The sequence below is a fragment of the Orbicella franksi genome, chromosome 4 (genome assembly GCF_964199315.1).
Source record: "Orbicella franksi chromosome 4, jaOrbFran1.1, whole genome shotgun sequence".
NCBI classification, from domain to species: Eukaryota; Metazoa; Cnidaria; class Anthozoa; order Scleractinia; family Merulinidae; genus Orbicella; species Orbicella franksi.
The window spans coordinates 29,659,187-29,684,840 of NC_138148.1; the positions used below are offsets into that span (position 1 = coordinate 29,659,187).

Genomic DNA, 25,654 nt, shown 5'->3' on the forward strand with positions numbered 1-25,654 from the left:
CACGTAGCGTATTCAAATCGAATTCGCCTGTCCACACACATCCGATGGTATCCGGATTCACCCTGGAGAAACTAGGCCTACACGTTGTGCAGCTTTGTGCCGCCATATTGGTTTATTGTTCGGTAGGAGATTGGACACGATTTTGTTACGTCATCGGATTCGAAAACAGCCGGATTCACCTTCCACATGTTATCGGATTCGTTGCGGATTTATTTTTCCACTTTGGAGAGCGGATTCGAAAATATCCGAATTCGTGTGGGCTGAAGCCGTATCCGGAAAGAAAATGTTGCGGATTAAAAAATATCCGGATACGTGTGGATGGGTTCTAAAAAACGGAGCTTTTCGAAAACGATGGCGTCACGGTAATCATGTGATTCATGTGACTGAGTTTTCCTTAAACACGAATCCAAAATGACCGTTGATCGTTGCGTTTTTCAATTCCTCCGACCTACACTTCAGTGATGCGTCTTCAGAGTGTATCCTCCGTTTTCAAATATAATTTCTCCGGCGTAGGGCGAACGGGGCCAAATCAAACCCCCAGGGATTTTCGAAGCTGGGTTTGATCTAAAATAACTTGTAAACCAACAGAAGACTTGTTAACAAGACTTAGGGTGCGTTCCTTTGGGTTGATCTGGATCAGGATAAGAGATCCAAGATCACTCGGATCATGTGAATCCGCTCTGGTCACGGATTCATCGGTTCCTTTGATGCACCATCATCTGAGTGATCTTGGATCACTGATCCTGATCCAGATCACCCCAAAGGAACGCACCCTTAGTTCCTGCAACCCCCACCCTGAATTTCGGAAATTGTGAAATTTTCGGACAAAATTCTCACGATTCGGACAATGTCAGCACTTGGGAGAAAACATTCCAAAAGGTTTCAAAGTTTACATGCTACTTTCTCTGACGTTTTGCCTCGCCAAAACGGACTTTTAAGTCAAATGATATACGCGATCAGGCATTCTGTCTTGGAAAAACGACACGTCGGTAAGCCTAAATGTGTATCGTGGAAATCCACGCTGTGGATATCATTCCCATTTCCAATTTCCTATCAACAAAACAATGACAAAAGAATCAAAGCAAAATAAGACCAAGACTTTTGATTTTGTGGAGTCTCTGAAGAGAGCCGTTTTGAACGGCTCCACAAACAGCCGTTTTAAATAATTTTTTTCTTTGACTTTTTCGTACGAAGAAATAACTTTTTCTTCATGTTTCTTATTTTAATAGATCGAGTAGGCTGTCGATTAAGGTCATAGTGTATGCTCGGAGGAGAACTCCCATGTAAAAAGAACAGGGCTGCTCGTCGGAAATTTTGAGAAAAGCCCCTGAGAGATATCAAGATCCTGTTTTGTGGGCGTGGCTTGAAATATTTCACCCCTAAGAGGTGCTAATTCTAAAACAACCCATTATCTTGTCATTTTTTTTTTTTGGGGGGGGGGGGGGGGCTCAATACGCTAGAAGGTACCGTGGAAGCTCCCACTGTGGACCTTATGTGGCTGAACACACTAAGAGATACCAAAACTGCTTTTTGACCCCTAAAAGGTACAATGTACGACAAGTACCCCCGTCCTTTTTATATGGGCGGACTCCCCCTGGAGGGTATGCGAGGTTTAAAAATAACTATTTTTGGAATCATAGTTTCATTAGACGTGAGAATTGTGAATGTTTTCGTTTATACACCAATTTAAATGCTTTTGTATCCCAATTTTAACACTCACCCAACTGGGCATTGCACAATTTTTTTTGGGCATGGAGACCACCCCCCCCTCCCCTCAAGTCTAAAGATGCCTGTACACCTATGCTTTTTACATTTTATTCCTTTCTTTCAACCACATCAAATGGCATCTCATAGACAAATGGACCTCAATGTATACAAAATGAGTGATGAAGCACTACATTTCTACTTATTTACTTTACATTCTTGGGGTGCACGCTTGAAACTAGTTTGTGTCATGACTAAGTTCCTTTCATGACGCAACTTAGCCTGCGAGCAGGCTCACATGTTTAGGTAAGGTATTGCAGGCACGGGTGGTGGAGCAGTAACCGAGAGCCAGCAAAGCCATTCTTATCACCAGCTTTGCCGGCTCTCGGTTGCAGCTCCGCCGCCCTTGCCCACGATACCCTACCTAAACAAGTGAGCCTGCTCACAGGCTAGACACAACTCCTCATTTTACTTTTTGTAATTAGCCAACTGGTCAGCCTTCCAGTAGTTGGAATTCTTAATAGGGTAGTAACAGGGCCATAATAAAGAGGATGTTGTGCTGTATTTGCAATTATTTGTTTATTTATTTACAGTGTCCCCAATTAAATACAATGCATAATAAATGATACATGATAAATACATTTAACACTTAGTCATTTATTTTAATTTTTTAGCCCTAGTTGTACATGCAAGAGACCTGGTTGTACATGCAAAAGAACATGTCCATTTAGAGTAAAGAACTTCAACACCTTGTTTTTATAAATTTATTGGAAAACTACCCTGTTACTTTCACAGGCCAAAACTATGGAGAAATCTCACTTGCTTAACTAGAAACTCCTTTTTTATAAGGTGACAAATGAATTCTTGTAAAAGAAGTGAGCTTAAGAAGGAAGACAGTTTCAAAATGATCAAGGTTAGCTCATTTCCTTCCGTACCATTCCCAAATGCCATCACAATTAGCCATTCAGAAGCAATGTCTACTGTTCTGATATCCTGCAATATACATGTAGTCAATATCAAGTCACTGACCTGATATGATATGATATCATGGTCACTTGGCCAAATTTGGGTGTGGTAAACATCTAATTGTACCTTACGTGGTACACTTAGGCAGTACATCGTGCTCGTTTAGTCTCACCATGGGTATTTTTTTGGGCTCTACTACATTTTACCAAAATATATGACCCAATACGCTGCTGAGCATACTGGAAAGGTAGGATTAAGCATTTCTGGTTAAATTTAGGTACAGCCTGCATGATAAAATATATCTAATCACACCTTTTTGGTTTGCTATAGTGGCAAGCGAGGCTTGTTTGGCCATGCAATGGGTATTTGGCTTGACTGTGTCTTACCAAATTACAAATCACAGCTCTACCAAACTTGCTTGATATGCTGCTTAAGTGTACCGATAAGTCAGGATTAGGTATTGTTATGGTATACAAAGCTTGTTATAATACCTGCCTTCATATTTAAGATATTATCCAGTTTCCCAGGTTTAAAATCTTACAGGGGACTCTGCAGGATCCTAGAGTGGAAGTGTGGTGGCCTCATGGTTGGTGTGTTTGACTCAAGATTGAGCGGTCTGTGTTCAAGTCCTGGCCAGGATCATTGTGCTGTGTTCTTGCACAAGACACTTTACTCTCACAGTGCCTCTCACCACCCAGGGTTACCAGCAAATTTAATGCTGGAGGTAACCCTGCAATGGACTAGCATCCCATCCAAGGGGGAGTAGAACTATTCCTGGTCACTTTATGCTACAGAAACCGAGATAAGCTCCGGCCTGATGTCCGCCACTTGTCTCGTATGCAGACTTTACCTTTTTACCTTTACCTTAGGAATACAAGCATTTATTTTTACAACTTATTTTGCCAGATTGCATGATCTGAAAGCCTGTCGGTAGAGTATCAATGAGAGCATATGTATACTGTTTAATTGTCTTTATAAATAAAAATATGGCTGGAGTTGTATATTGAGTAATTAGACATACTTTGAAGATTTTGAAGTGTATTGAGTGTAGTAATCTTCCTCGTTTGATGCGAGCTTTTGTAGCTGAAAAAATGGGAAAAGCCACCAAAGGTACCATAGAGGTCCACAGATATCTTGAAAGTTCTTCTTCCATCCTTCATCATAAATGAAAATGTTGTGTCGCCATTCATAAGTTGTCTGTCCAGAGAAAATCAATGTCATTTGAAAGACAAAACACCCAAAGCAACCGAACGCTTGAATTAAACACAACCATGTCACACAAACCACAAGAAAATAATATAACGTGACACTACCAGTCCACAGTTTAAACACAGTCAGAAGTGGTATTACTTTGCAGATGGCTTCAAAGCTTAGAGGAATTAAAGGGCCAATATTGATGTGCAAATAGTACAGGTTTATAATCACCACATAAGCTGATCCGACGAATACGAATAGATTGAAGACTATGAAGAAACGGTAGTTGGCGTGACCGAGGCAAGATGCCGTGAAAATGCAATGATGGTCACGCCTTACAATGCACCTGTCACAAAACGAACAATGGTGTGACCTCGGAGGCGAATTTTGTTCGCAAGATTGGCAGTAGAAATATCCATCCCTTTCTTCGTTGCATGTTTCAACCTTCTTATAAGACGTGTCGGTGGTCACTAAGTAATAATAATTCCCAGTCACGTTGATCATAATGTAAAGAAAAACTAAGAAGTTGGTTGTAAACAGTTGCGTGGAGTCTCGAAACAGCGAAGGAATCACTTCAAAAAATTCTAACCAAAGTAAAAGAATAATCATCAAGATGACATATCCAATTCCCATGGAATGGGTTCCAAGGATTGTGTTTCGGGGAGCTTTCCCAAAATATCTATGCTGGGTCAAGTCGTTCATCTCTTTGCTGAGACTGTCAAATCCAATATGGCTGCCTTGCAAACCACCCCCTGGGACTTTCCGTTACTCATACATGTAGAATGTCTGCTTTGGGAAAATTCCGCTGTGATTACGCGGGAGAATCAATTTTTCCACGAGGATCTTCTGGAGAGAATGAAGTCAAGTCTTCGAAGACGTTCAGCGTTTGGTGTTTACCAGTCGCAGCTAATAAAAGAAAATGAAACATCTCAAAAGGAGGAAGAAAGACTCACTGAACCGTCTGGATCGAAGAAAAGGTCGCACGAGGACAATTCGTCAAGTCACTCCAAGAAAACAAGCAAACTTAGCAGCAGTAAGAGTTTGAACACGGAAGACGAGAATGGAAATTTTGATCTCGATGACCAAACTGCTGATATTCTAGAGCCCAAACAAAAAGGAAAAGGAAGGCTATTCAGCAAAGCGAATAAGCTTAGACAGAGTCTGGGCTTGTCCAGCCGTAAGAAGAAGCGAAACGGCTATCGAAGTTATGATCGTGTCGATCTGGAGAACTCCTCAAGTAATCTTACTGCAAACAGCTTGGCTGTGGAGAAGGCAGACAAAACCGACAGTGAGACTGGGAACGATGAATCGGATCAGCAGGAGGAATTGATAGCAAAGAAGAACTTAGATCAAGAAGATTTAGAAGCTGATGGACTTTTCTCTTGGTTAATAAGTCCAGTAAAAGCCAGGAAGTTTTTCAGGTAGTGTGCAACGGAGGGGGTGGGGTGGGAGGATGGGGGGCTGGGGGCACTCCCATATGAAAAGGACAGGGGTACTTGTCGTACCTTTTAGGGGTTAAAAAGGCAGTTTTGGTAGCTCTTAGGGTGTTCAGCCTCAAAAGGTCCACAGTGGGAGCTTTTTTCATACCTTTTAAGGGGTGGCGAGTGATAAATGTGAGACTTTGCGAGACAGCGAGACGCGTTTTTCTTTGCGAGCCCGAGACATTTTGACTTGTTGGGTTGCGAGACTGAGACTTCAAAGTGTTTTGAGCGCGAGCGTGAGACGTTCAGACTCTTAAAATTCGAGCCCCAGATTTAGTTGAGAGCTAGAATGAGCTTGTACAGCCTTAAGCTAGCTTCTTGGAACTGACTGGAACTGGAAATTCGATTATAACACACTACATTATGATATCGTAGAGAAATATAACTGTTTTTCTGGCGTCAAAACAGGCGTCGTGGTAGGTTTTGTACCTTTTTGTGGAATTAAGGCAATTAGGAGAAGTTAGGATTAACTTTTTCTTGGAAAATTTGCAAGTTGCTTCATTGAAATTTCATATCATGTAAAGACAAGATGTAATTTATAAAAACAGATACAGGAACGAATTAGGACTTCGAGACCCATAGCCTTGCAAAAAATCGAGACTCCAAGACAGCTTTGTAGAAAAATCGAGACTGCAAGATGCATGCAACCACTAAAAAATGAGACTGCAAGACCCGTGAAATTCGAGACCCAGAGCTATTGAAGGACCATTCGCCATCCTTCTTTTAGGGTGTTGAGCCACAAAAATGACTGGAGATAATGTTTGTTTTAGAATTGGTACCTCTCAGAAGTGAAAAAAATTTAAGCCACGCCCACAAAACAGGATCTTGGTACCTCATAGGGGTTCTTTTCAAAATTTCCAACGAACACCCCTGTACTTTTTATACGGAATTCCCCCCACTGGGAGGGTATATGTAGATGCATATAAGACATATTTCAAGGAAAAGTATAAGCTTACATTTAAACTAAGAAAATATGAGTTATCTGTATTTTCATTATATGCTCAACTCATCTCCTACTTGAAGGTTTCTGTCACTCGATCAGAAAAGGAATCTTAAAAATTAATGTAATGACCTACATTTGTACATTGAGCTCACAGACACTTGTGTTGTGTCAGTGTGTAACAAATTATGGCTTTTAACTTCACAACCAATCAGAAATCAAAATGGACAGCAAATCAGTGTTCTGTTTCCAACTCCGTTGATTTATACTTCAATAGATCGTAAAATTGCTCTGCTCTTCTGATCAAGAATCTGACTCTGATTCTTACGCTAGATATAACTCTCTATTATGCATATGGCCTGTAAATTCTGCAGCAGGTTGGCTTTGGTCAAGAGGGGCAGCCATATCCCTGTAGCAGATGTTGAAAAAAAAAAACCTCTCCTTTATAGTGATGTATGGGAACAAAAGCCTTTGTTGATAAAGAGACACCACTTGACCTATAATGATGGGTGGTTCAGCACCAAAGAAATGGATGACATTCTTAGGAAGGTAAATACTAACTGTAAATCTTCCTTTATTTGAAATGATTGTAAACATAACAAAAGTGCTTGCAGACTGAAAATGTTCATATGTTATCAGGCTTTTAGCCAGTGGTTGAAAAGAGGGTGTCTAAAATGTGCTACAGGGTGTATAGGGCCTGCTCAAATGAACATTATTTATAAGGCAACATATGAAAAATAAAACAATTTTCTTAAATGAGTGGCCGTCCATGGGATACTTGGACGCCCATCTGGCTAAAAGCCTGCATGTTATATCTCCTTGGCAACCACTGTAGACCACATGTTTGAATCCTGTTTAAGCCCTGAAAAGATTTTCAGCAGGTTTAATTTGCAATTGCTATATTAATTGTGATTAAAACTGCAATAGTCACATCTTCTTTTTATCAAATGTGTTCCGTTGATCAAGAGACCAAAGATGCTAGCAAAAGAAGAACCATACGGTATTTAATTTAACAATTCAGTCCGATCTAAAATACAAAGAAATTACATCGGCACGCAGCCTTACAAGTGTTCAAAACAAACAGTAAAATTAACATAACGAAAACTTGCAAACCAACTAAAAAATTACTTCTTGACTGCCTCCGTGATTGATGTTCATTGCTGCAAATGGTAGATAAAAACCTTAACAAATAACTGGAGAGCAATAACTGGTGAGTGAACAGATTGGACAGCTGGTTAGCTTGTTTGTTTCTGCACAACTGGTAACTCTCAGAATTATGCAACTTTAAATAGAGCGCATTACGCGATAAGCATCATTGCGATATATAAATGCAAATGCAGCACGTGTGCAACATTGAACATAAACAGTGCACACATTAAACTTGACAAATAAGATAAGCTGAATGTTCAGCAAAACAAAATGTAATTACCGAAATATGTAAGTTGGCTTTCTTACATTAATTTTGTTGCTCACTTTAGCACAGAGTTTATTTCTCAGTCAACTTGGATGTTACGTCATATAGAGATGGAAAGAGAGAAACTCATAACCCAAGAGGCAGAGCTCATGCTCCAGTTGTGTGGGACTATTATGAGGTGTGTACACTTTTAAATTGCATGACTAGTAGCCTAGTAGAAGGAGAAAAAAGGAATAATAATTAATGATCAGCTTTCTTTTCTTGTATCTGTGAATATTTAAAATAGACAAATACGCTTGTAGTAAAGAAATGTTGTAGATTTGTAAAAATGTTGCACATTTGTTAATTATTTTGTGATCCAATTATTTAACTAAAGGTAACTTCTTGTTTATAATTGTTTCTGCAATCAATCAATGCAAGTCATGTAAAATACCAGATGAATATTTTTAGATCTCAGCATGGTGCCAAATGCCAGTTTTCACTCAATATGTTTCCAAATGAGCCTGGCAGATAAGATATACTTTTTTACATTACTTTGTGATTCAAAAAGACCTACACCTGAGGAAAACTCATGGAAAAAGAAAGTAATCATTGTATTCCCAGCATTTTACTTGCAATGATTGGATCTAAAGTATATGTTGGCATTGCAACAGTGCATGGCTCTAAAGCACGTTCATTTATTTTGTCTGTAGAATGGCTGCTCTGTTCGATTTCTGAATCCACAAGCCTTTTCACATTCTGTGTGGAAGTTGACTTCACTTTTGCAGGAGTACTTTGGTTGTTTGGTTGGTGCCAATGTGTAAGGACTTGTTTAATGTTTTTAAAGAAAAGAAAATATGCACGCTAATTGGTGAACAAAATACAGTTGTATAATATACTCTAAATATGTTTAGATGCATGCATTACAAGTCGATAGCTGATGTTCCTTTCAAGATTCATACCTTTGTGTAGAGTCAGACTTCATTATGTTTACCTCTCACATACTAAAAATGTATCTACGTGTAATGTTGCATAGGGCACTGTTATAGTTCATCTAGTGTAGTGTAGTAGACGAAGTCTGTAGACTCCTCAAGACTCTGTGTGTGACTGATTGTTCTTCTAATTTTAGTTATCTTACTCCTCCTGGGTCACAAGGCTTTGCACCACATTATGATGATATTGAAGCCTTTGTTGTGCAACTCGAAGGACGGAAACACTGGAGGCTCTATAATCCAAGGTATTTACTGCATGTTATAAAGTTAACATCCTGAGCAAAAATGGGCCCAGTTGTGGGAAGGCTGATAATAATCACACACAGAAAAATTGTTTTCAATCCAAGTTAAATACATAATTTATTTACATTCTAACATCCTCACAGAGCATTGAACTTCAAACACAAATTCAAATAGGCGTAAGTTGGCAACTAGAGTACAGATCAAAAACTTTCTTCAGAATGGCTTAAATTATATACAGTATCTGTGGTCATTTCCAAACACTTAGGTTTTTTTAAGCAATTACACTGTATATATTTGCAGCTTATACATCACCCCCACAAGATGCACCTTCAGATATAGACTCCCTGCCATTATAAGCTCACCCAAACGCAGGGCTAACAACCAGTATTCTACCACAGTATTTGGACTTGTCATATTTGGGGATCACCAGATGTTTTCACAGATGATGTTCATTGATGAAAAAGAAGTCAAAATAATGTTTTTTGCTCTCATTGCAGACGTGATGCAGAATCCTTACCTAGGTATTCTAGTGGTAAGTCTGACCTTTTCTGTTAGGTTGTGAATCAGACAGGCTGTGGTAGAAATTAGAGAGGCACTGACGATTGCCACATACAGTAGCTCTAGACATTACAAAACCCTGTAATCCTGCCATGGATCACGTAACATGAGGAGGATCCAGCATCCCATCTCCAGGCCCAGAGGGCTGGGCGGGGTACTGGGAATTCAAGTGATGGGAATGATAGAGTGGGGGACAAAAATACCAAAACCAAAAAAATCCTTAGGGCCTCCAACAAAACCCCCCAAAATCTCTGGACCAAAAATTAACCCCAAGAAAATCACTTGGTTAATTTCCAAGCCTTAACTTTATTCCCAGAACTATGCGGCCAGGGTACTACCCATGAATTTTCAGACTGTTTTGAATCCCCCCTCTCTCCCCCAAAACAATCCGTTCTTTACCACCGAAAAAAAAAAATACTTGTCAAAAAATCCGAGAATCGAAAATTTCAAGCCCAAAAAAAATCACTTGACCATCCCTGTCAGTTGAAATCCCCCTGGAACTTGGGGTAGGGGAGAAGACACACTCTTTGTTCTTCTAAATCTGATGGGATACTTGGCTTGAATGCAGGCTTGACCATCATGTAGCACCTTATACACTGTAAATGGTATCTTTGATGAAATGTGGATGTGCTACATGTACATTGTTAATGTTTTGAGACAGCGGTGAGATTATATGTTAAATTTTGATAGTAAAGAGTTAAAATGGCAGCAAAAGCTACTTGAAAGTTGTATATGGGCATCTCATGAACTCACCCCTTCCCCTTCTCTCTCACCTTTCCTTAGTCACAAAGCAAATGTGAGAATGATGACACTACCAAGTAATTAAAGTCTTCAAAATGACATGATAGACTTCGTTTTGAAAAACGTGATTATGTATTCTTCCCTTTCTTGACAGCTAATTTCAGCCAAGAAGAAATTGGTGATCCAATTCTTGATACAGAGCTTGCAGCTGGAGATGTTCTTTACTTTCCAAGAGGAACAATTCATCAGGTCGGTTATGTTCATCAATTTGAACATCAGAAGTTGGTAATGACCCCGGTACATATACATGACATCTGATTTGGCCTTTTTTACATTTGCTTACTTTTTTTTGTTTTTTTGCCTAAATTCTTGTGCCATATATTAAGAACTTTGGAAAATAGAGACCACTGGCATTCCAACCAAAGTTGGAATTTGAACTGCAGTGTAACCACTAGTCTGCCAAGTTGCTACAATCTAGATGTGAGAACCAAATAATTTTATCACATACGATGTAGTATGGCGTTCTAGTATGTGTGAAAGTTCTCAAAATAACACTTCAGTCAAACCTCCACTAACGGTGACCTCTCTGAAACGGCCACTTTTTTTGTCTTGGCTGACGGATTTTACTTTCAACAACGGCGATCTCTCCTCAATGGCACGAAAATAGCTACAATGATAATTTTATCGCGGTGGTGACAGAAAAATGAGATTTCTACAAGTGAAAAAAAAAAAAAAAATGGCGTTAGTTGCACTTAAATTAGTCTTTCAACGACGGTGATTTCTCCACAATGGCAATGCCACTAAAGCGCGTCCCAACTGCCAAAATAACCCCAGTTAATCAATGACTGACAAACAGTAAAAGCAAAAACCCACTTTTTATTGTGGAAGGTCATGAAACTTGATCCATACCACGTGTTGTTGGTCTCTGTTTCTCTTTGGTGTCTGTTTTATTGAAATACTTTGAATGTGTTTGTTACATCCCTAATAAAGCAGGTGTCTTATTACACCACTACCTCTCCATAACGGCCACCTCTCTTCAACGGCCACTTTCCTCTGTGCTCAAGGTGGGCGTTGTGTAGAGGTTCGACTGTATTGATAGTGATTCTTTGTTTTTCAGGCAGACACACCAAGTGACACCCATTCTTTGCACATCACATTGTCCACATATCAAAAGAACTCCTGGACAGATTTTATGGAAAAGGTGATCATTATTAAAATAACTTACTGCTGATTTACTTTAGATGAAAGAGCAGATCATGCTAGAGCTTATGAACCTATACAAGTCAAGAAATCCCTTGCGAAACCCAGAGGTTTTTTATTACCCTGTGCAACAGGGGTGCAAAAAGTCCTTGAGAATATTAATTACAGTGTTTCAAGCGAGGTAGTCTCATTTTAATGGATATAAACCCTCTATCAATGATACAGACATAGTGTGTATAACATAGGTTTGGACTAACATTGAATTTACTTCTGTCGCAGTTAATTCCAGGTGCACTACAGATTGCATTTGAGGAAGATCGTGAGTTCCGCCAGGGTTTGCCTCTCAATTACCTGGACTTTATGGGTGTGGCAAATTCGGAATTGGTGAGCTGCTATCCTTGTACACAAACCAGCATTATCCTTATGCGAGAAAGCTCTCCTATTCTCCTTAGCACTTCTTACCTGATGATAAGCATCCTTACAGTTTGCTTCTTCTATTTTATCAGTATTGGTTTTGAGTTTAGAGGGACTTCTTTCGTTAAGTTTAGCGTTCATGTTTATCCATTATCAAGATAACAGGTTTTTGTTCAGGCACTTTAAATTAGCTCCTGGTAACAAATCCCTTCTCCAGTGAGCACCATTTCTTGAGTTCCTACAATTTTACTTAGCACCAGAGCGGGGTTCTAAAAGATGCTCCTTCCATGATGTGCCTGTGATATTTGCTACTCCTATTTCCCATTACTCAGTCTACTTTTATCGTAGTTGATATTGTCTGTGTTTTAAACCTACATTACTGATAATAGGGAGTTGAAGAAACCACGACGGCGACGCAGAGGACAACGTCGATTAAAAACTGGCTTTATATTTTACCTACGAATCTCGCGATACTCTTAAGTCATTTACTTTGTTTATCATTGTCAAAACTATCACGAAGTACAGTAAGTAAGGGACACAGCGATAAATTTAAAAAACAAATTTTAAAAATGGCCGTCGTGGTTCACGTTCTTCAGACAACGCAGAATTTAGTCATTCCACGTTGTTGTCTTGCAGAGGACGGCAAAGAAACGTACCAAGCATTATAACGCACGTGCACTGCCATTGGTCTGCTCATTAAACCTTTTGGTTAGCCACGTGCCCGTTGCCGTTGCCGTCGTGGTTTTTTAATAAACTCCCTAATATACCTGGCAATTTTGACGTTACCGTTGTTTTTTACGGTAGAACACCAAAGAGAGGTCGGAGTTCCTGAGGAAGGTTGAAAACCTGATGATGAAATTAGTGTCGCATGCTCCTGTTGATGCAGCTGCAGACCAGGTAGAATGTGTTACAGAAATTGTTACCGTGACAACGTACCTTTCTTTCCGAAAACTATCTGAGCAAAATTTGATTCACTTTTGACACCTTTTAAAAGTGTTTTAACTAATTTGTAGCGTGATAAACTCTTTCCGGCTCTTACTTGGTGTAGAAGACACAGCTGAGATAATACCATAGGGAACAAAAGGACAAAATAACGAGAAAATTAATGAAAATAATAGGTTTATGGGGCAGTGTTTTTTTGTGACGTATACTGTGCCTTCCACACCAAGATTAGAAGGAGCCCTCTTTCCTCACTTCCTAACTGCAAGAAAGCTATATTTTCCCTCAAAGTTAAAGTCTATCTCAGTTTCGTTTATACTAACTCCAGAACTTGTCCTTATCATAGTAATTTGACCTTTTTGATATTCCTTTAAAAACGATCCCAGTTAATTTAGAGTACAGTATACTTTGTCCTTTTTCATGTTTTTGTTTTTCGTGACGTGTAGTTGGCCGTGGGCGTTCTCCGTGATTGTTTGCCTCCAGTACTAACAGAAGGTGAGTGGACTCATGATAATAACAACGTAACGTAACGCAACGCAACGCAACGCAACACAACAAGGATATGAAATTTTCTTGTCCCGGAGCAGCGAAATTAGTTTCCTCAACATATGTATCCCGCGCGGGAACTAGTAGATATTCGTATCCTAATAAATAACCTTTATTTCGTTTTCTTTTGTAAATTGCAGCAAGCGTTTTCAGCCAACTATGTTTTTTTCCCCAAAATTTGAGGTTGATTTATGGGTGCTTTGCAGATTCAGATAAGTGAGTCAGAGATGTAAAATTTTGTTGTAGGAGAAGCAAGGAAAAGTGTTTTTGGAGACAATTCATCGTGGAAGGATGGACAAATCTCTGACAAGGTTACTATTGGTGAAGACACAGAAGTTAGACTGATTCGCAAGGGAGTAGCAAGGTAAGAACGTTTCTCTGGACGGGGAAAGCGTGATTCTTCCAGTCTCGGAGTTTGTACAGTGCACACCTCAAATGCACAATGTTGTTTTCCGTCAAGGGTCCGGTTGGTCAGGGATACTGGACGCCATCCCTCGATAATTGTAGCCTGAATTTTTGTTTAATTGCAGGCTAGTGGTCGAAGGTGAAGTAATAACTGTTTATCACACCCTGGAGAATTCCCGAGTCTATCACGAGAAAGATTTAGACAGTGTGGAGTTCGGGTTAGAGGTAAGGTTGTTTACTGACTTGTCAAGAATCTGTTGGTGTAGTTTGTTTTGTGTTGTCGCGTGTTTTTTCACGACTTCCCTCGTCGTTGAAGTACCTGGTAGTGGTCAGACTTAACTTAACTTAACGCAACATGACGCAACGCAACGCAACGCTACGCAACTCGATGAAATTTTAGGTCACCGTACAGAGAAATCATCTGATACTTATGATACTTGCTATCTGTTAAATTAACCTCAGGTCTTCAATTACCCGTCTTTTCGTTTTGTTGCGTTACAGAACTACCCGGTAGTGGTCAAACGTAACTTGACCCAAATCCCGTGTAGGTTTTTTCATTTTGTTGGATCTTTCAAGAACTTGCAACGTCCAAGATGTTTGTAAGGACATGCTAGGAACAGCGCTAACTAAAAAACGAGTCGATACTCAAAACTGCAGAAGAGAGCAAGGGGATAACATTACAAAGTGTCCGTACATGTTCAACGGACAAAGTTGAAAACAACTGAGTATGATTGTGTTTATGGTCTCTGTCAATTTGGCTTCAAAGTAGGTCTTGTACATGAGATTGATACTTGCTTCTGACAGCGGTAGTTTTGGCGGGAAATACACGCGTGCTCTTCCTGTGGGTCCGAATGGTTTTCATGCTAGCCAATCAGAGGAAGCCCAGCCAGTCCCGAAAGTTGTCACGTGAGGAAGGATGTTGCTAAGCAACAGCTACCCTGAAAACTGTGGGCTCGTGAATTCTTGGAGACTGAAAAGCTGCCTGCTCCTTCCACACTTTGAAGGAATTTTAGGGTGCATGCTTTGCAATATCTGTCAACACCAAATAATTGCATTGAAGAATTGCTTCTCTTTATTTAATAGAAAATACCTTCAAATATTTGCATATGTTCCCCTATGTCAGTGACTCCAAAAAAATCGCTATAGTGACATGCTATCTTTTCCAAGCTTCAGGATTTGAAATCATCTTTTGCACTATTATTTTTCAGGCTGGACCGGTAGTGGAGAGTATCTTGAGAAGTTTCCCGGATTATATTAAAGTGAAAGACCTACCTCACGATGACATCACTTACAAAGTAAACAATCTTAACTTTTTGTCTCTGCGGTGTTCTCTTATAGCTTACTTAAATGCGGTTGTTTTCAGGTGAAGATTGAATTTTGCTGTTACTGTTCCCTGTTTTGCTTATTTTATTTCTTCAGATTGACCTGGTCACGTTGCTTTACGAGAAGGGCATCCTCGTCAGAAAGTGAAAACTATTCAGTAGAGACTGTGGTCGCCTTTGTGATTTCATTCCGTTTTGCGAACATGGCTGCGCGCGAAGACTTGAACGCGGAGTGATCTTTGCCAGACAACATCATGACTGACGAAAGACTGGGAAGAGAGGGATAAAGAAGACCTCACTCCACCAACCTGTCCCTCACCAAGACAACAATGTGAATCTCTTTTTCACTGTAGCCTCCCTTCGAGATCTAAGATACCCATCACGCATGGTTGTTAACTCAAGAGAATTAAACAGCAGTAAATTCCTTTCTTTTGAACCCAAACGTTTGCCTGTGCTAAAAGTTTATGTTTGGTGCAACCATTTTTGAGTTTCGGTGATAGAGCCATGTTTTGGATAGCGCATCTTGTACAATTAAGCCTAGTTTTTTTTTTTTTTTTTTACATATATCTTGACCTAGTAAATATGTCTTGGTCCACACAGATTATCGTGCTGTAAAAAGTACTATATTTGAAATTTTTGTTAAGAATGAAACTGAAATATTGAACTTAGTTTTCACTTGCGATAAGCGATATTTTCCAGTCACGCGTTCCGCGCAGTTCTGGCCCTCTCTCTGTCACGCAATGCTACGCTGTACTTTGTGCAACAGAGAGACGGCCGCACAACTCGGGGCATGCGCAGATCTACTGTACTGTAAAAAGTGCGCAAAACTGAAAAAAAAGGGAGTATCTGAGATGATAGATAATTATGCAAAAATATCATGTTTGCAAGTAAGTGCTGTTACTTCAAATAGAGACAAACAGTGTGGAGAGAATTGTAATATACATTAGGGTAGTTATTTGTAAACAGTAATAAAAGGCAATTGATTGTAGGAACTTCTGTTTTGTTCTCGTTTTAAGTTTTCTCAATTTACAATAGGTACTGCGAGTTATAGTTTGGGTAAGAATGTCACATCTAGAAATCTTAAAATCCAGGCCCCGGTTGTTCAAAGGCTGGATAACGCTATCCACCGGATAAATCGCTATCCAGGGGATAAGTAATAACAAAACAAACCACGCAATCCACTGGATAAGATAGCGTTATCCATCTTTCGAACAACCCGGGTCAGACTTTGAATCGTGTTTTGCATTCGGTAGAGTTTGGAGAACTACTCCAGGCTATCGTGGAAAATTAATATTTATTAAAAAGTGGATCAATGGATAATGGATTCGAGAGTTTTCATTAGCTTAGCCATCATATCATGATGGCTAAGGGTTTTGAGCCATTGTATCATGCCCTACAAATATGGTAAGGGTACGTGTGATGTTTTGGGGCGTTTTTATTTTTGTTTCAGTTTTTCTCAATTTCTGGGGCGTTTTTAACAACAACAATTATTCCACTCACGCTTATTGGATAAGAGCTGATTATAGCCAACTCGGCGCTATGCACCTCGTTGGTTATCTGCCATCTCATATCCCACGCGCACTCGGGAATAATTGTTAATTATTTAGGTGGTTCGCGGACCACCTGATCATGACTTATACCCCATTCACACCAACGGGTCAAACTTGTTTAAAAGTTGTTTAACTAAACAGGGTTAAAAGTTAGCTGCTCATACTGCGCACGCCCTACAACTTAACACGGTAGAAACCTGTTTGATTGAAATATGTTAGCAGGTGGTTTAAAATTTGTCTTTTCAAAATGACTGCAAAGCGTAATCAACAAATTAGAAAACTCTAAACCTGATTTGGTTAAACTAGTTTAGTTAGTGTGAATGGGGCATAAGACTAAGAGAAGCGAAGGGTTGTTGGGACGAGAACGGCTAGGTGTTTCTTCTCTACTGGGTACAGCTTAGCTTTTTGATTAATGGGGGTCTGACTAAAGGGACTGGATTCAAATATCTACTAATTATAATGTTAATTTGATAAATAATGTATAGACTGTTCGATCGTCGAAAGCGGGGAAAGAAGCGCTAGAGTATGGCGCGTTTTCAGGGTCAAAATTAAAACCTAACTTTTCCACCTTTCCTTACCTGCTAAGTAAAATGTCTGTCATTCCCTGTCTTTGAAATTAGACAGTACACATCTCTTTTGATCTCCGAAACAATACATTCCGCGTTTCCTGAATACTAAAATCATAACATCCGGCATATTTTGACCTTTGAACAAAATTCTCTGCGTTTCCTGACTTCTCTCGAATTTTAAGTCCGGCATGTTCTGACTTTCAATGTAATTAGTTACCAAATGTCGTAATACTTAGTTTAAATATCTCAACGTAACACCCCATACTGATACCTGACAAGCAATTTAGTTCATAATGAAATCTCGCTGCTGAGCCGACATTTTGATTTGCAAAATTTGTAAATGCGCGTTTTCTGACTTCTCGATTCTACCAGGCGTCTTTTCCGCGCAAGCCTGGATCCCCTGATGCAAACCTAGTGCCAGGACCCAAGGGGGCCAGGGGTTTTCCCGGGGATTTATGAATGGCGTCGACGGCACAAGAGCAATTCTTGAGCAGTCTTCGCCATACATTATTCGATCTTGCAAGGAGACTTCAACAGGACACAGTTAGTGAAGATGTGGCTGATTATGTTCTGTTCTGATTGGAACAAATTTCTCGCCATTTGGTTCTACTTGCTGACAACATGCAGGTGTTTGATACAGTTCGACCCTCACTCGCCACTGTGACGCGAATGTTGTCGGAGGTAGAGCGGAATTGGTATCATTCCTCCCCAGCAGTAGCAAACCAGCCTAGAACGGTTGGGCGTCCTAGGTTCGAGATTCCACGGGAGCAGCTGCAATATCTTGCCGATTATGAAATTAACTTACCCGACATGTCCAGAGCCCTTGGTGTGAGTGAAAGTACCATAAAAAGACGTATGCGGGAGTACAATATCTCCATTACCGACAGGACGACAACCATTAGTGATGATGACCTTGATAACATGGTAAGATCCTTTCCTAGGGATTTTCCAAATGCGGGATATCGGAGGGTCCAATCGCAGCTAGTGTTGCGCAATATAAATGTGCCCCAGCTGAGAGCCTGAGAATGCATGCAAAGAACGGATCCGGAGGGACTTGCAATGAGATGGCTATTCCTTACACCAAGAGCTGTGTACTGTCACTTGCACTATGGCACATAGACGGGAATCATAAATTGATCAGGTGAACCTTATTCGTAATTGATTATAAATAAAATTTATTCAGACTTATTGCGCCTAGTTTCTAATACAGGTGGTTGTTGGTTAGTCTCCTTTCCAGCCATTTTTTTCTTTTCTTTTTTTTTTTTGGCGTGGGGGGGGGGGGGGGTTAGATAGGGGGATGTCACGCAACGCTCTCTCCAAAGAAGCGTTGCGTGACACCCAAAAAACGGCTACGAAGGAGACTAGTTGTTGGTAGTGAGGACAGAATCCATGAAAGGACAGCAAAGTATGGACTCATGTATTTTTAAGTTTCAGATGGAAGATTGTAATGCATGGTGGAGTTGATGGATACACAAGATTTCCTGTATATCTTAGGGCTGGAACAAAGAATACCGCAGCTAATGTTCTTGGCCTTTTCCAACAAGCAGTGGCAGAATATGGACTCCCCTCAAGGAATTTTTAATAAACCCTTGTTAAAATAAAGTGTACAGCAGCCTCCAACAAAATCACTTTTCAGTCATCAAAATGCTTCTCAAGACAAATAGATTTTCAATTTTTCCACGGTGTTCACCCCATTGCCCTCCTCTCCCCCCCTCGCCCCGTGCAGGAGGAGGTAAGCCATTCCTGCACTCCTCTACACGTGTGGCCTCCTTTATCATGACCCTAGAGTGTGCCGCCTACTTTATGATTTCCTCCTCCTACTTTATTTCAATTTGAAAACCCTGATCACATGTTATGTGTATTACTGTAGGATCCACGCCTATGCGGAAAAGACGTCTGGTAGAATCGAGAAGTCAGAAAACGCGCATTTGCAAATTTTGCAAATCAGAATGTCGGCTCAGCAGCGAGATTTCATTATGAACTAAATGGCTTGTCATGTGCCGGCATGGGATGTGTAGTTGAGATGTTAAAGCTAAGTAGTACGGTATTTGGTAACTAATTACATTGAAAGTCAGAACATGCCGGACTTAAAATTCGAGAGAAGTCAGGAAACGCAGAGAATTTTGTTCAAAGGTCAAAATATGCCGGATGTTATGATTTTAGTATTCAGGAAACGCGGAATTTATTGTTTCGGAGGTCAAAAGAGATGTGTACTGTCTAATTGCAAAGACAGGGAATGACAGACATTTTACTTAGCAGGTAAGGAAAGGTGGAAAAGTTAGTTTTTAATTTTGACCCTGAAAACGCGCCATACTAGAGAACTAGACGCAAGCGCGAAACTGCGCCCGCGCTTGCTTCCCTTGCTTTTGCTATCGAGTGCGTTGAAAAATAGACAGGCTAAAAGTAAAAAGCTAAAAGTATGTTGATTTTAAGGTGAGATTTTATAATAAGTGCGGAGACTTAGACCGGATGGCGAGCGACGCGAGCCAGCCATGATACTGTTATAGTGGAATGCATTTACTGATATATCATCTGAGTCTTGGAGAAGAAACCTCTCTGTTTCCGCACTGATAGCGCTGATTCTGGGAACGAGATTGAGTGGGTGTTAAAGACCCGCATTGCCTTTTGGGAATGATTGATGAGTTGGCCGAAAAAAAGTACTGATTCGTCCAGCATGGCGGCGAATAGTTCCACTTTACAGAAGGAAACTGGGGGAAATCAACATGAATCTGCGATCGAACTTCCACCACCATACACTTCAGTGCCACAGTATCAAGTGGAAAACCCAGCAGTGATACATAATCCCACAGTACAACAACAGAACAATGCGTGGTATCCTCAGAGAATAAATTCAGGTTATCCTCCATTTTCCTATCCTGGAGGGAATCAACCACCGCCTGGATATTTTACATATAATGCTACTGCGGCTCCTTCGAGACCTGGCGTTCAGCTGAGCGAAGAAGAAGGCCGTCGAAGGCAAGAGGCAGCGATTCGACATGGAATCGCTGCGTCGGTGGTGAGAAGGCCGTTTGGCCGACGAAGCTGCACTTATCGACTCATTAGACTCGGTATCACGTTGTTCCTTCTGGGAGTTACACTGCTCATTGTTTTGGGCGTTTTAATCGTCCGTCCCGCCTTGAACGACACGCAACTTAAGAGCGCTCAGTGTAAAGTCATCTCCAGCTTCATGACCGGTGTTTACAAGAGCTGCGACTGTGGACGGTATTGCTCTTCAAAATATCCTTGTCTTGAAATACAAGTTTCTTATGACGCCGACGGAAAGAAAAACACAGCTTACCTATACAGAAACGTTTATGCTGATAAAAATCAGGTGAGAATTGTTTTCTCTTTCTCAAGAACACTAAATATAAATTAATTTATTGTGAGTCTTATGTACATTTATCAATAACAAATTGCGTGATAAATTTTTCAAACTATGCCAAAGTGTTCTTCTTGGAACAGATACATTGATAACTGGAATTACTTACTGCGCAATGTTGTCGAGGCAGACCGTGTTAGTAATTTTAAAAGTCCACGAATTTTTTGTACATGTACAAACATCGAAGTGCTCGTTTATAGAGATCTCCTATGGATGGTTGCCTTAATCAATAAGTAACTGCTAATAGCTATTTTGTTTATGTAAAATTATTTAATCTTGAATTCTATGTATAGTGTTATCGTGTAATATGTAATGTATATTATTTTGTAACTCCTTATTTCTAGTTTGTAAGTTCTTCCCTGTTGGCACCCTCATTGCAATTTGTTAAATGTAGTTGTTTTAATGCAAATTTACATGTAGCTAAGGTTGCTATAGATTATGAATTTGAATGTGGTTATTATACCTGCCAACTCTTGTGCATTAGGTGTGAATCTCACGCCTTGGGATTGAAAACGTCTAACTCACGCTGGGTTACCCTTATGGGCCAAATTCTCTCGCCTGATTGAAAACTGTGAGTGGTTGCAGCTTTGCTTGACACAATTTCCAAAATATGTAAACGAAAACCAATGTAAGAAATGAAAACTATGTGTAAATAACGGTACTTCCTTCTTGAAATAGAAAGCACTGGGAGCGGGGCTGCATCTAGCAGCGATACATGTCCTGAGACTGGGACTGCGAAATGGCAGGGCTGTTTCTGCTTCCACTACTGGATACAAATTTGGTCAAAATAAACTCTTTAAAGTCACTCATAAGGCAGGAAACTGTTTCCTAACTTCAGAGTTGTCAGTTATATCAAGAGTTTTCGCATATGTGAGTTTACTTGCGGGAGTTCAGTTGCCAAGTGTTATAATTTTTTAGAAAATAAATCAAAGTTTATTCCAGGTGAACTTTTCAACAATGGCAATCGAAAGACTTCAGATGTCTTCGGAAGTTTTTGGATATCTTTGGGAATCTTTAGATATGTTCGTGTGGTCTCTGAAAAACCCGGCACTCCCAGGATAAAAATCTCACGACTATAACTCAGAAAAAGTTGGCAGGTATAGAATTTTAATAATAATAAAGGAGATCAGATTGAAATCCCTCAGATGTAGATCTCTACACAACATTTGGCAATGCTGTTATTGATGCGAAAAATTAGCCAATAAGTGTGTGAGAAATTTGACGGTTAGAGTAAAAATTATTGTTTCTGTTTCTCGGAGTGTCTTGTTGGGAGCAATTAGTCTATCAGTGATTTAGATTAGACAATGAGCTGTGGCTGAATTGACTACTGCTCAGAAAACAAGACTGTGTAGTTAACAAGTTTCACAAGACACTCTAAATAGCAAATTGTATGAGTGTAAGATCTACAAAGTGATAGTTGATTTGGCTGGTTGGAGGTTGAATCAAGTATTCCCTCATAGAAATCGAGAGCAAATAATCTAATTGTTTCAGGGGAATCCTTTGGAATTTCCTGTAATTAAATGACGATTTCCAATAATTTTCTCTCCACTGTATTAAAATTTAAGATTTAAATCATGATGTAAAATTTTAAGTTGTGTACCAGCGAATCAGTTTTTCCAACAAATTATTTTAAGATTTTTAATGTCACAGGGCTGCAACTAACTGTTGCATTTGGGCAACTGGAAAAAGTTACTTTTTTCATGTAAGCTTTAGTAGTGGGCACCCAGGATTTCATTGTTAAACAAACCTTGAATGTCCTTTTACTCTTCTCAGGAATTTAACTTCCATTTGTTTCTGAATGCTCCCCCGAAACTTCAAAATTCTACATTTAACCTCGTACACTTTCACTTCCTAAAAATCCAAAGCTCATAATCTGATAGTTAATCAGCATTTCCACCTGCTTTTTGCTACAGTGGTAACCTTAAAATCTCTTGACAACTCTTGGATTTTCTTTTTTATCTTACAGTGCAGTACTCAGCCATGTGATACAGCCAAGTGGTCCAATGAAGAAGATGTGAACAGCTTTCAGAGTAAATATGGCCAAGTTGATGATGAATACAGATGCTATTACAATCCTAAAACTCCCGATGAGGCATATACAGAGAGATCTAGTGTGAAGAGTGATAAGGTGGCGATACTGAACTGCATCCTGTGGCCAATGCTCCTCATTGGTATCAGCGTTGGCCTGCTTGGTACACTGTTTTTGCGATCCAAGGGCCTCTGCTGCGTCAAGAAGAGGAGTGGATCCTCTGTGCCTTACCAAGACCTCCAGCCTACAGCTTGAAGGTATGGCCAAAAAAGGACCAAAGACATTCCAAACAAGAAACAAAGAAATACATAGTGATACAGTTTAACCTTACTGTTTCAAACTTCCCTGTTATCTCAAACTTAAAACATTTTTTCCTTGGAAAAAATAATGATTCTGTTACCTGTGATCATAAAAGAATAGCCAACGTACTTAATGACCATTTCGCTTCTGTTGGACCTAAATTGGCAAATAAGTTACCAACCGTTCAGCGTAATTATTTTGATTTTATGAACAGATCTAACTCTCCCGATTCGTCGTTTGCTTTCAATCTAGTTACCCCAACTGAAGTGGAATTGGAAATTTTGCGCATACCAAATAACAAGTCTCATGGTTTATACTCATGTCCTACCCAACTGTTGAAGTACTCGTCAAACGTTGTAAGCAGTACACTTGCGGATGTATCCCACTAAATTAAAAATGGCAAAAATTATTCCTATTTTTAAAGCCGAAGATAACGCTAATGCAAACAACTATAGGCCTATTTCTTTGCTGTCTAACTTTAATAGGATCTTCGAAAAACTGGTCTACTCCAGAATGGAATCTTTCATTGAGCAAAATGATATGCTTTCTTCATCTCAATATGGCTTCCGCAAAGCGCATTCAACATAGCATGCAATTCTTGACATTGTAAGTACCATACAGGAAAATATGGACAAGCGCTTGTTCTCCTGTGGTGTATTCATTGACCTGAAAAAGGCTTTTGATACAGTCGATCATAAAATTCTTTTACACAAGTTAGATCACTATGGTTTTCGTGGTGTTATAAATAAGTGGTTCTCATCTTACTTGGATGGTCGAACTCAAACTACGCAAATTGGCTCTTATATATCTAAAAGGCAAAATACCACTTGTGGTGTACCGCAAGGCTCAGTCCTAGGCCCTTTACTTTTCATAATTTATGTCAATGATATCCAAGAATCCTCTGACAAACTTAAATTTTTTTTATTTGCTGACGACACGAATGCCGTATATGCTGACAAAAATCTTAAGTCTCTTGAGTCGACTGTAAATCAAGAACTCTGCAAGTTGTTCGATTGGTTAATGGCTAATAAATTAACCTTAAATATTAAAAAAAAACAAATTTTGTTATCTTTAGACCAGCTCAGAGAAAACTTACTTATCATCCCAAAATTATGATATTCGATAATGATCAACAAAAGAAGGTGGCTCTAGAATGTAAAGAATTTGTGAGATATCTAGGTGTAATAAAATTATTGACAATAATCTTTCTTGGAAACATCATATTGATCATGTAGGTATTAAAATAAGCCGAACTGTAGGATTGATTTGTAAACTACGGCACTTTCTGCAAGACAAACTCTTTTAACTATTTATAGATCCTTAGTTACTCCTTATTTAACTTATGGTTTGGTGGCCTGGGGCCAAGCATATAAATCTCACCTTGAAAAGCTTCTCAAGCTCCAAAAGCGAGCTCTTTGCTTTATTTATTTTTCTGAGCGAAATCAACATACGATTCCTTTATTTATTGATGCCAGTGTTTTACTGTTAAAATTTTTGTATTATGAACTTTTAGCTAACCTTATGTTTGAAATAAGACACAGAAATGCTCCTGGAAACATTCAAGATCTCTTTCAAGACATTTCTGATATTCATTCTTACAATACTCGATCCTCTGTCTCAAATAATTTTTACACACAAAGTTCTAGACTCTCAATTCAAGTGAATTCATTTTCTAGAATCGGAACAAAAATTTGGAATGAAATGCTTACATATTTAAGAAAGCTTCCAAAAAATGTCTTTAAGAGGAAAATAAAACAAATACTTTTTGAAATTCTAGCTTCAGAAGACTGTTATATTGATCTTACAGAAATCGTTCAAAAAGTAAAGCTGAATTTATTTTCCTCCTAGTATGTATTCATTAATACTCAATAATTTCGCTTTAGTGTATCTGTAGTCTCTCGTCGTAACTGTTGTTAATTATTATTTGTAATATCGTTAGTTTATTAGTTGTCTTTAGTCATCATTGTCAATTCTAGTCTCTTTAGTTCTCTTGTTACCTTCAGTTGTATTTAGTTGTACCTAGTTGTATATTAATAACTCGTCCAAACATGACCCGCCTAGATTAGCTCAGCTATCCGCAGGCATGTTACAATTGTAATTTTAATTTCATAACAAATAAATTAATTTCATAACAAATTGGACATATTTCTTTTTCAGACATTCACTATCAGTCAAAAACTTGGAAACATTTGGACCTGCATGGAAGTATTGTTATTGTTAGCTTTTAGTTAGGGGGCTGTTATCTGTCCTAGGTACAGGTAAAGTCTGCTTATGAGCCAAGTGGCCCATCAGCCGGCCAGCCCAGTTTCTGAAACATGAAGTGACTAAGAATATTTCTACTCCCCCCTGGATGGAATGCTCATCCATCGCAGGGTTACCCTCAGCGTTAAGTTGGCTGGTACCCCTTTATACACCTGGGTGGAGAGAGGCACTGTGAGAGTTAAGTGTCTTAGGTATGTAACATCCCTTAATTGATGGATCAAATTAAGTCACGTGGCAAGTCAGTGCCTGCATATTATCTATCAAACTGTCAAATGCAGGATTTAGTATTTTGGTGTTGTCCTTTCAGGCTTTTTTGTCCAAAATTTGGTCATTCTTCTTTGATCAGTGTAACTCTTGTCCCATACACACTCACCCTTCAGTTTGAATTTGTGCTGTTATACCGTAAACTTCTGAAAGTAATGACCCTGGTTACTTTCGGAATTAGCAGCCTTTGGGGCCCCTTACTTTCGATGGGTTGTTACTTTTGAGGGGTTGTTACTTTTGGCGAGTAAAAATTGCCATATAAA

General features: G+C 39.4%; 3 protein-coding genes across 4 annotated transcripts; 2 read left to right on the forward strand and 1 right to left on the reverse strand.

The window, feature by feature from the left end:
- Window positions 1–1,445: 1,445 nt before the first annotated feature.
- On the reverse strand, window positions 1,446–4,630 carry LOC145483841 (palmitoyltransferase ZDHHC22-like). The gene has a single exon (XM_081462390.1). The coding sequence runs from the start codon at window positions 4,564–4,566 to the stop codon at window positions 3,682–3,684; it is 885 nt and encodes a 294-aa protein (XP_081318516.1). The 5' UTR covers window positions 4,567–4,630; the 3' UTR covers window positions 1,446–3,681.
- On the forward strand, window positions 4,575–16,030 carry LOC145483838 (ribosomal oxygenase 1-like). 2 transcript variants are annotated; one of them, XM_081462387.1, is made up of 15 exons: window positions 4,575–5,285; window positions 6,735–6,834; window positions 7,764–7,877; window positions 8,392–8,498; window positions 8,808–8,915; window positions 9,411–9,445; window positions 10,367–10,461; window positions 11,330–11,413; window positions 11,692–11,796; window positions 12,631–12,723; window positions 13,212–13,260; window positions 13,558–13,675; window positions 13,842–13,941; window positions 14,925–15,011; window positions 15,136–16,030. In XM_081462387.1, exons 1-15 carry the CDS (start codon window positions 4,594–4,596, stop codon window positions 15,184–15,186), a joined length of 1,938 nt encoding a protein of 645 aa, XP_081318513.1. In that variant the 5' UTR covers window positions 4,575–4,593; the 3' UTR covers window positions 15,187–16,030. The 2 variants fall into 2 exon arrangements, with proteins under 2 accessions (XP_081318513.1, XP_081318512.1); XM_081462386.1 differs by lacking the exon at window positions 15,136–16,030 and having other exon boundaries at window positions 14,925–15,128.
- A 3,468-nt stretch (window positions 16,031–19,498) lies between these two features.
- On the forward strand, window positions 19,499–25,347 carry LOC145483840 (calcium-activated potassium channel subunit beta-4-like). The gene is made up of 3 exons (XM_081462389.1): window positions 19,499–20,488; window positions 22,503–22,822; window positions 25,023–25,347. The coding sequence occupies exons 1-2, from the start codon at window positions 19,796–19,798 to the stop codon at window positions 22,818–22,820; spliced, it is 1,011 nt and encodes a 336-aa protein (XP_081318515.1). The 5' UTR covers window positions 19,499–19,795; the 3' UTR covers window positions 22,821–22,822; window positions 25,023–25,347.
- The last annotated feature ends 307 nt before the right edge of the window (window positions 25,348–25,654 follow it).

What these genes read in the sequence shown, in the direction of transcription:
- LOC145483841 (XM_081462390.1), bottom strand. Translation starts at nt 4,566, where the DNA reads ATGAACGACTTGACCCAGCATAGATATTTTGGGAAAGCTCCCCGAAAC.
- LOC145483838 (XM_081462386.1), top strand. Translation starts at nt 4,594, where the DNA reads ATGGCTGCCTTGCAAACCACCCCCTGGGACTTTCCGTTACTCATACAT. An exon ending in GGACAGATTTTATGGAAAAG is followed by an intron (nt 11,414 to 11,691) that starts GTGATCATTATT and finishes CTTCTGTCGCAG; the next exon opens with TTAATTCCAGGTGCACTACA. An exon ending in ATTCGCAAGGGAGTAGCAAG is followed by an intron (nt 13,676 to 13,841) that starts GTAAGAACGTTT and finishes GTTTAATTGCAG; the next exon opens with GCTAGTGGTCGAAGGTGAAG.
- LOC145483840 (XM_081462389.1), top strand. Translation starts at nt 19,796, where the DNA reads ATGAGTTGGCCGAAAAAAAGTACTGATTCGTCCAGCATGGCGGCGAAT. An exon ending in TTTATGCTGATAAAAATCAG is followed by an intron (nt 20,489 to 22,502) that starts GTGAGAATTGTT and finishes TTTATCTTACAG; the next exon opens with TGCAGTACTCAGCCATGTGA.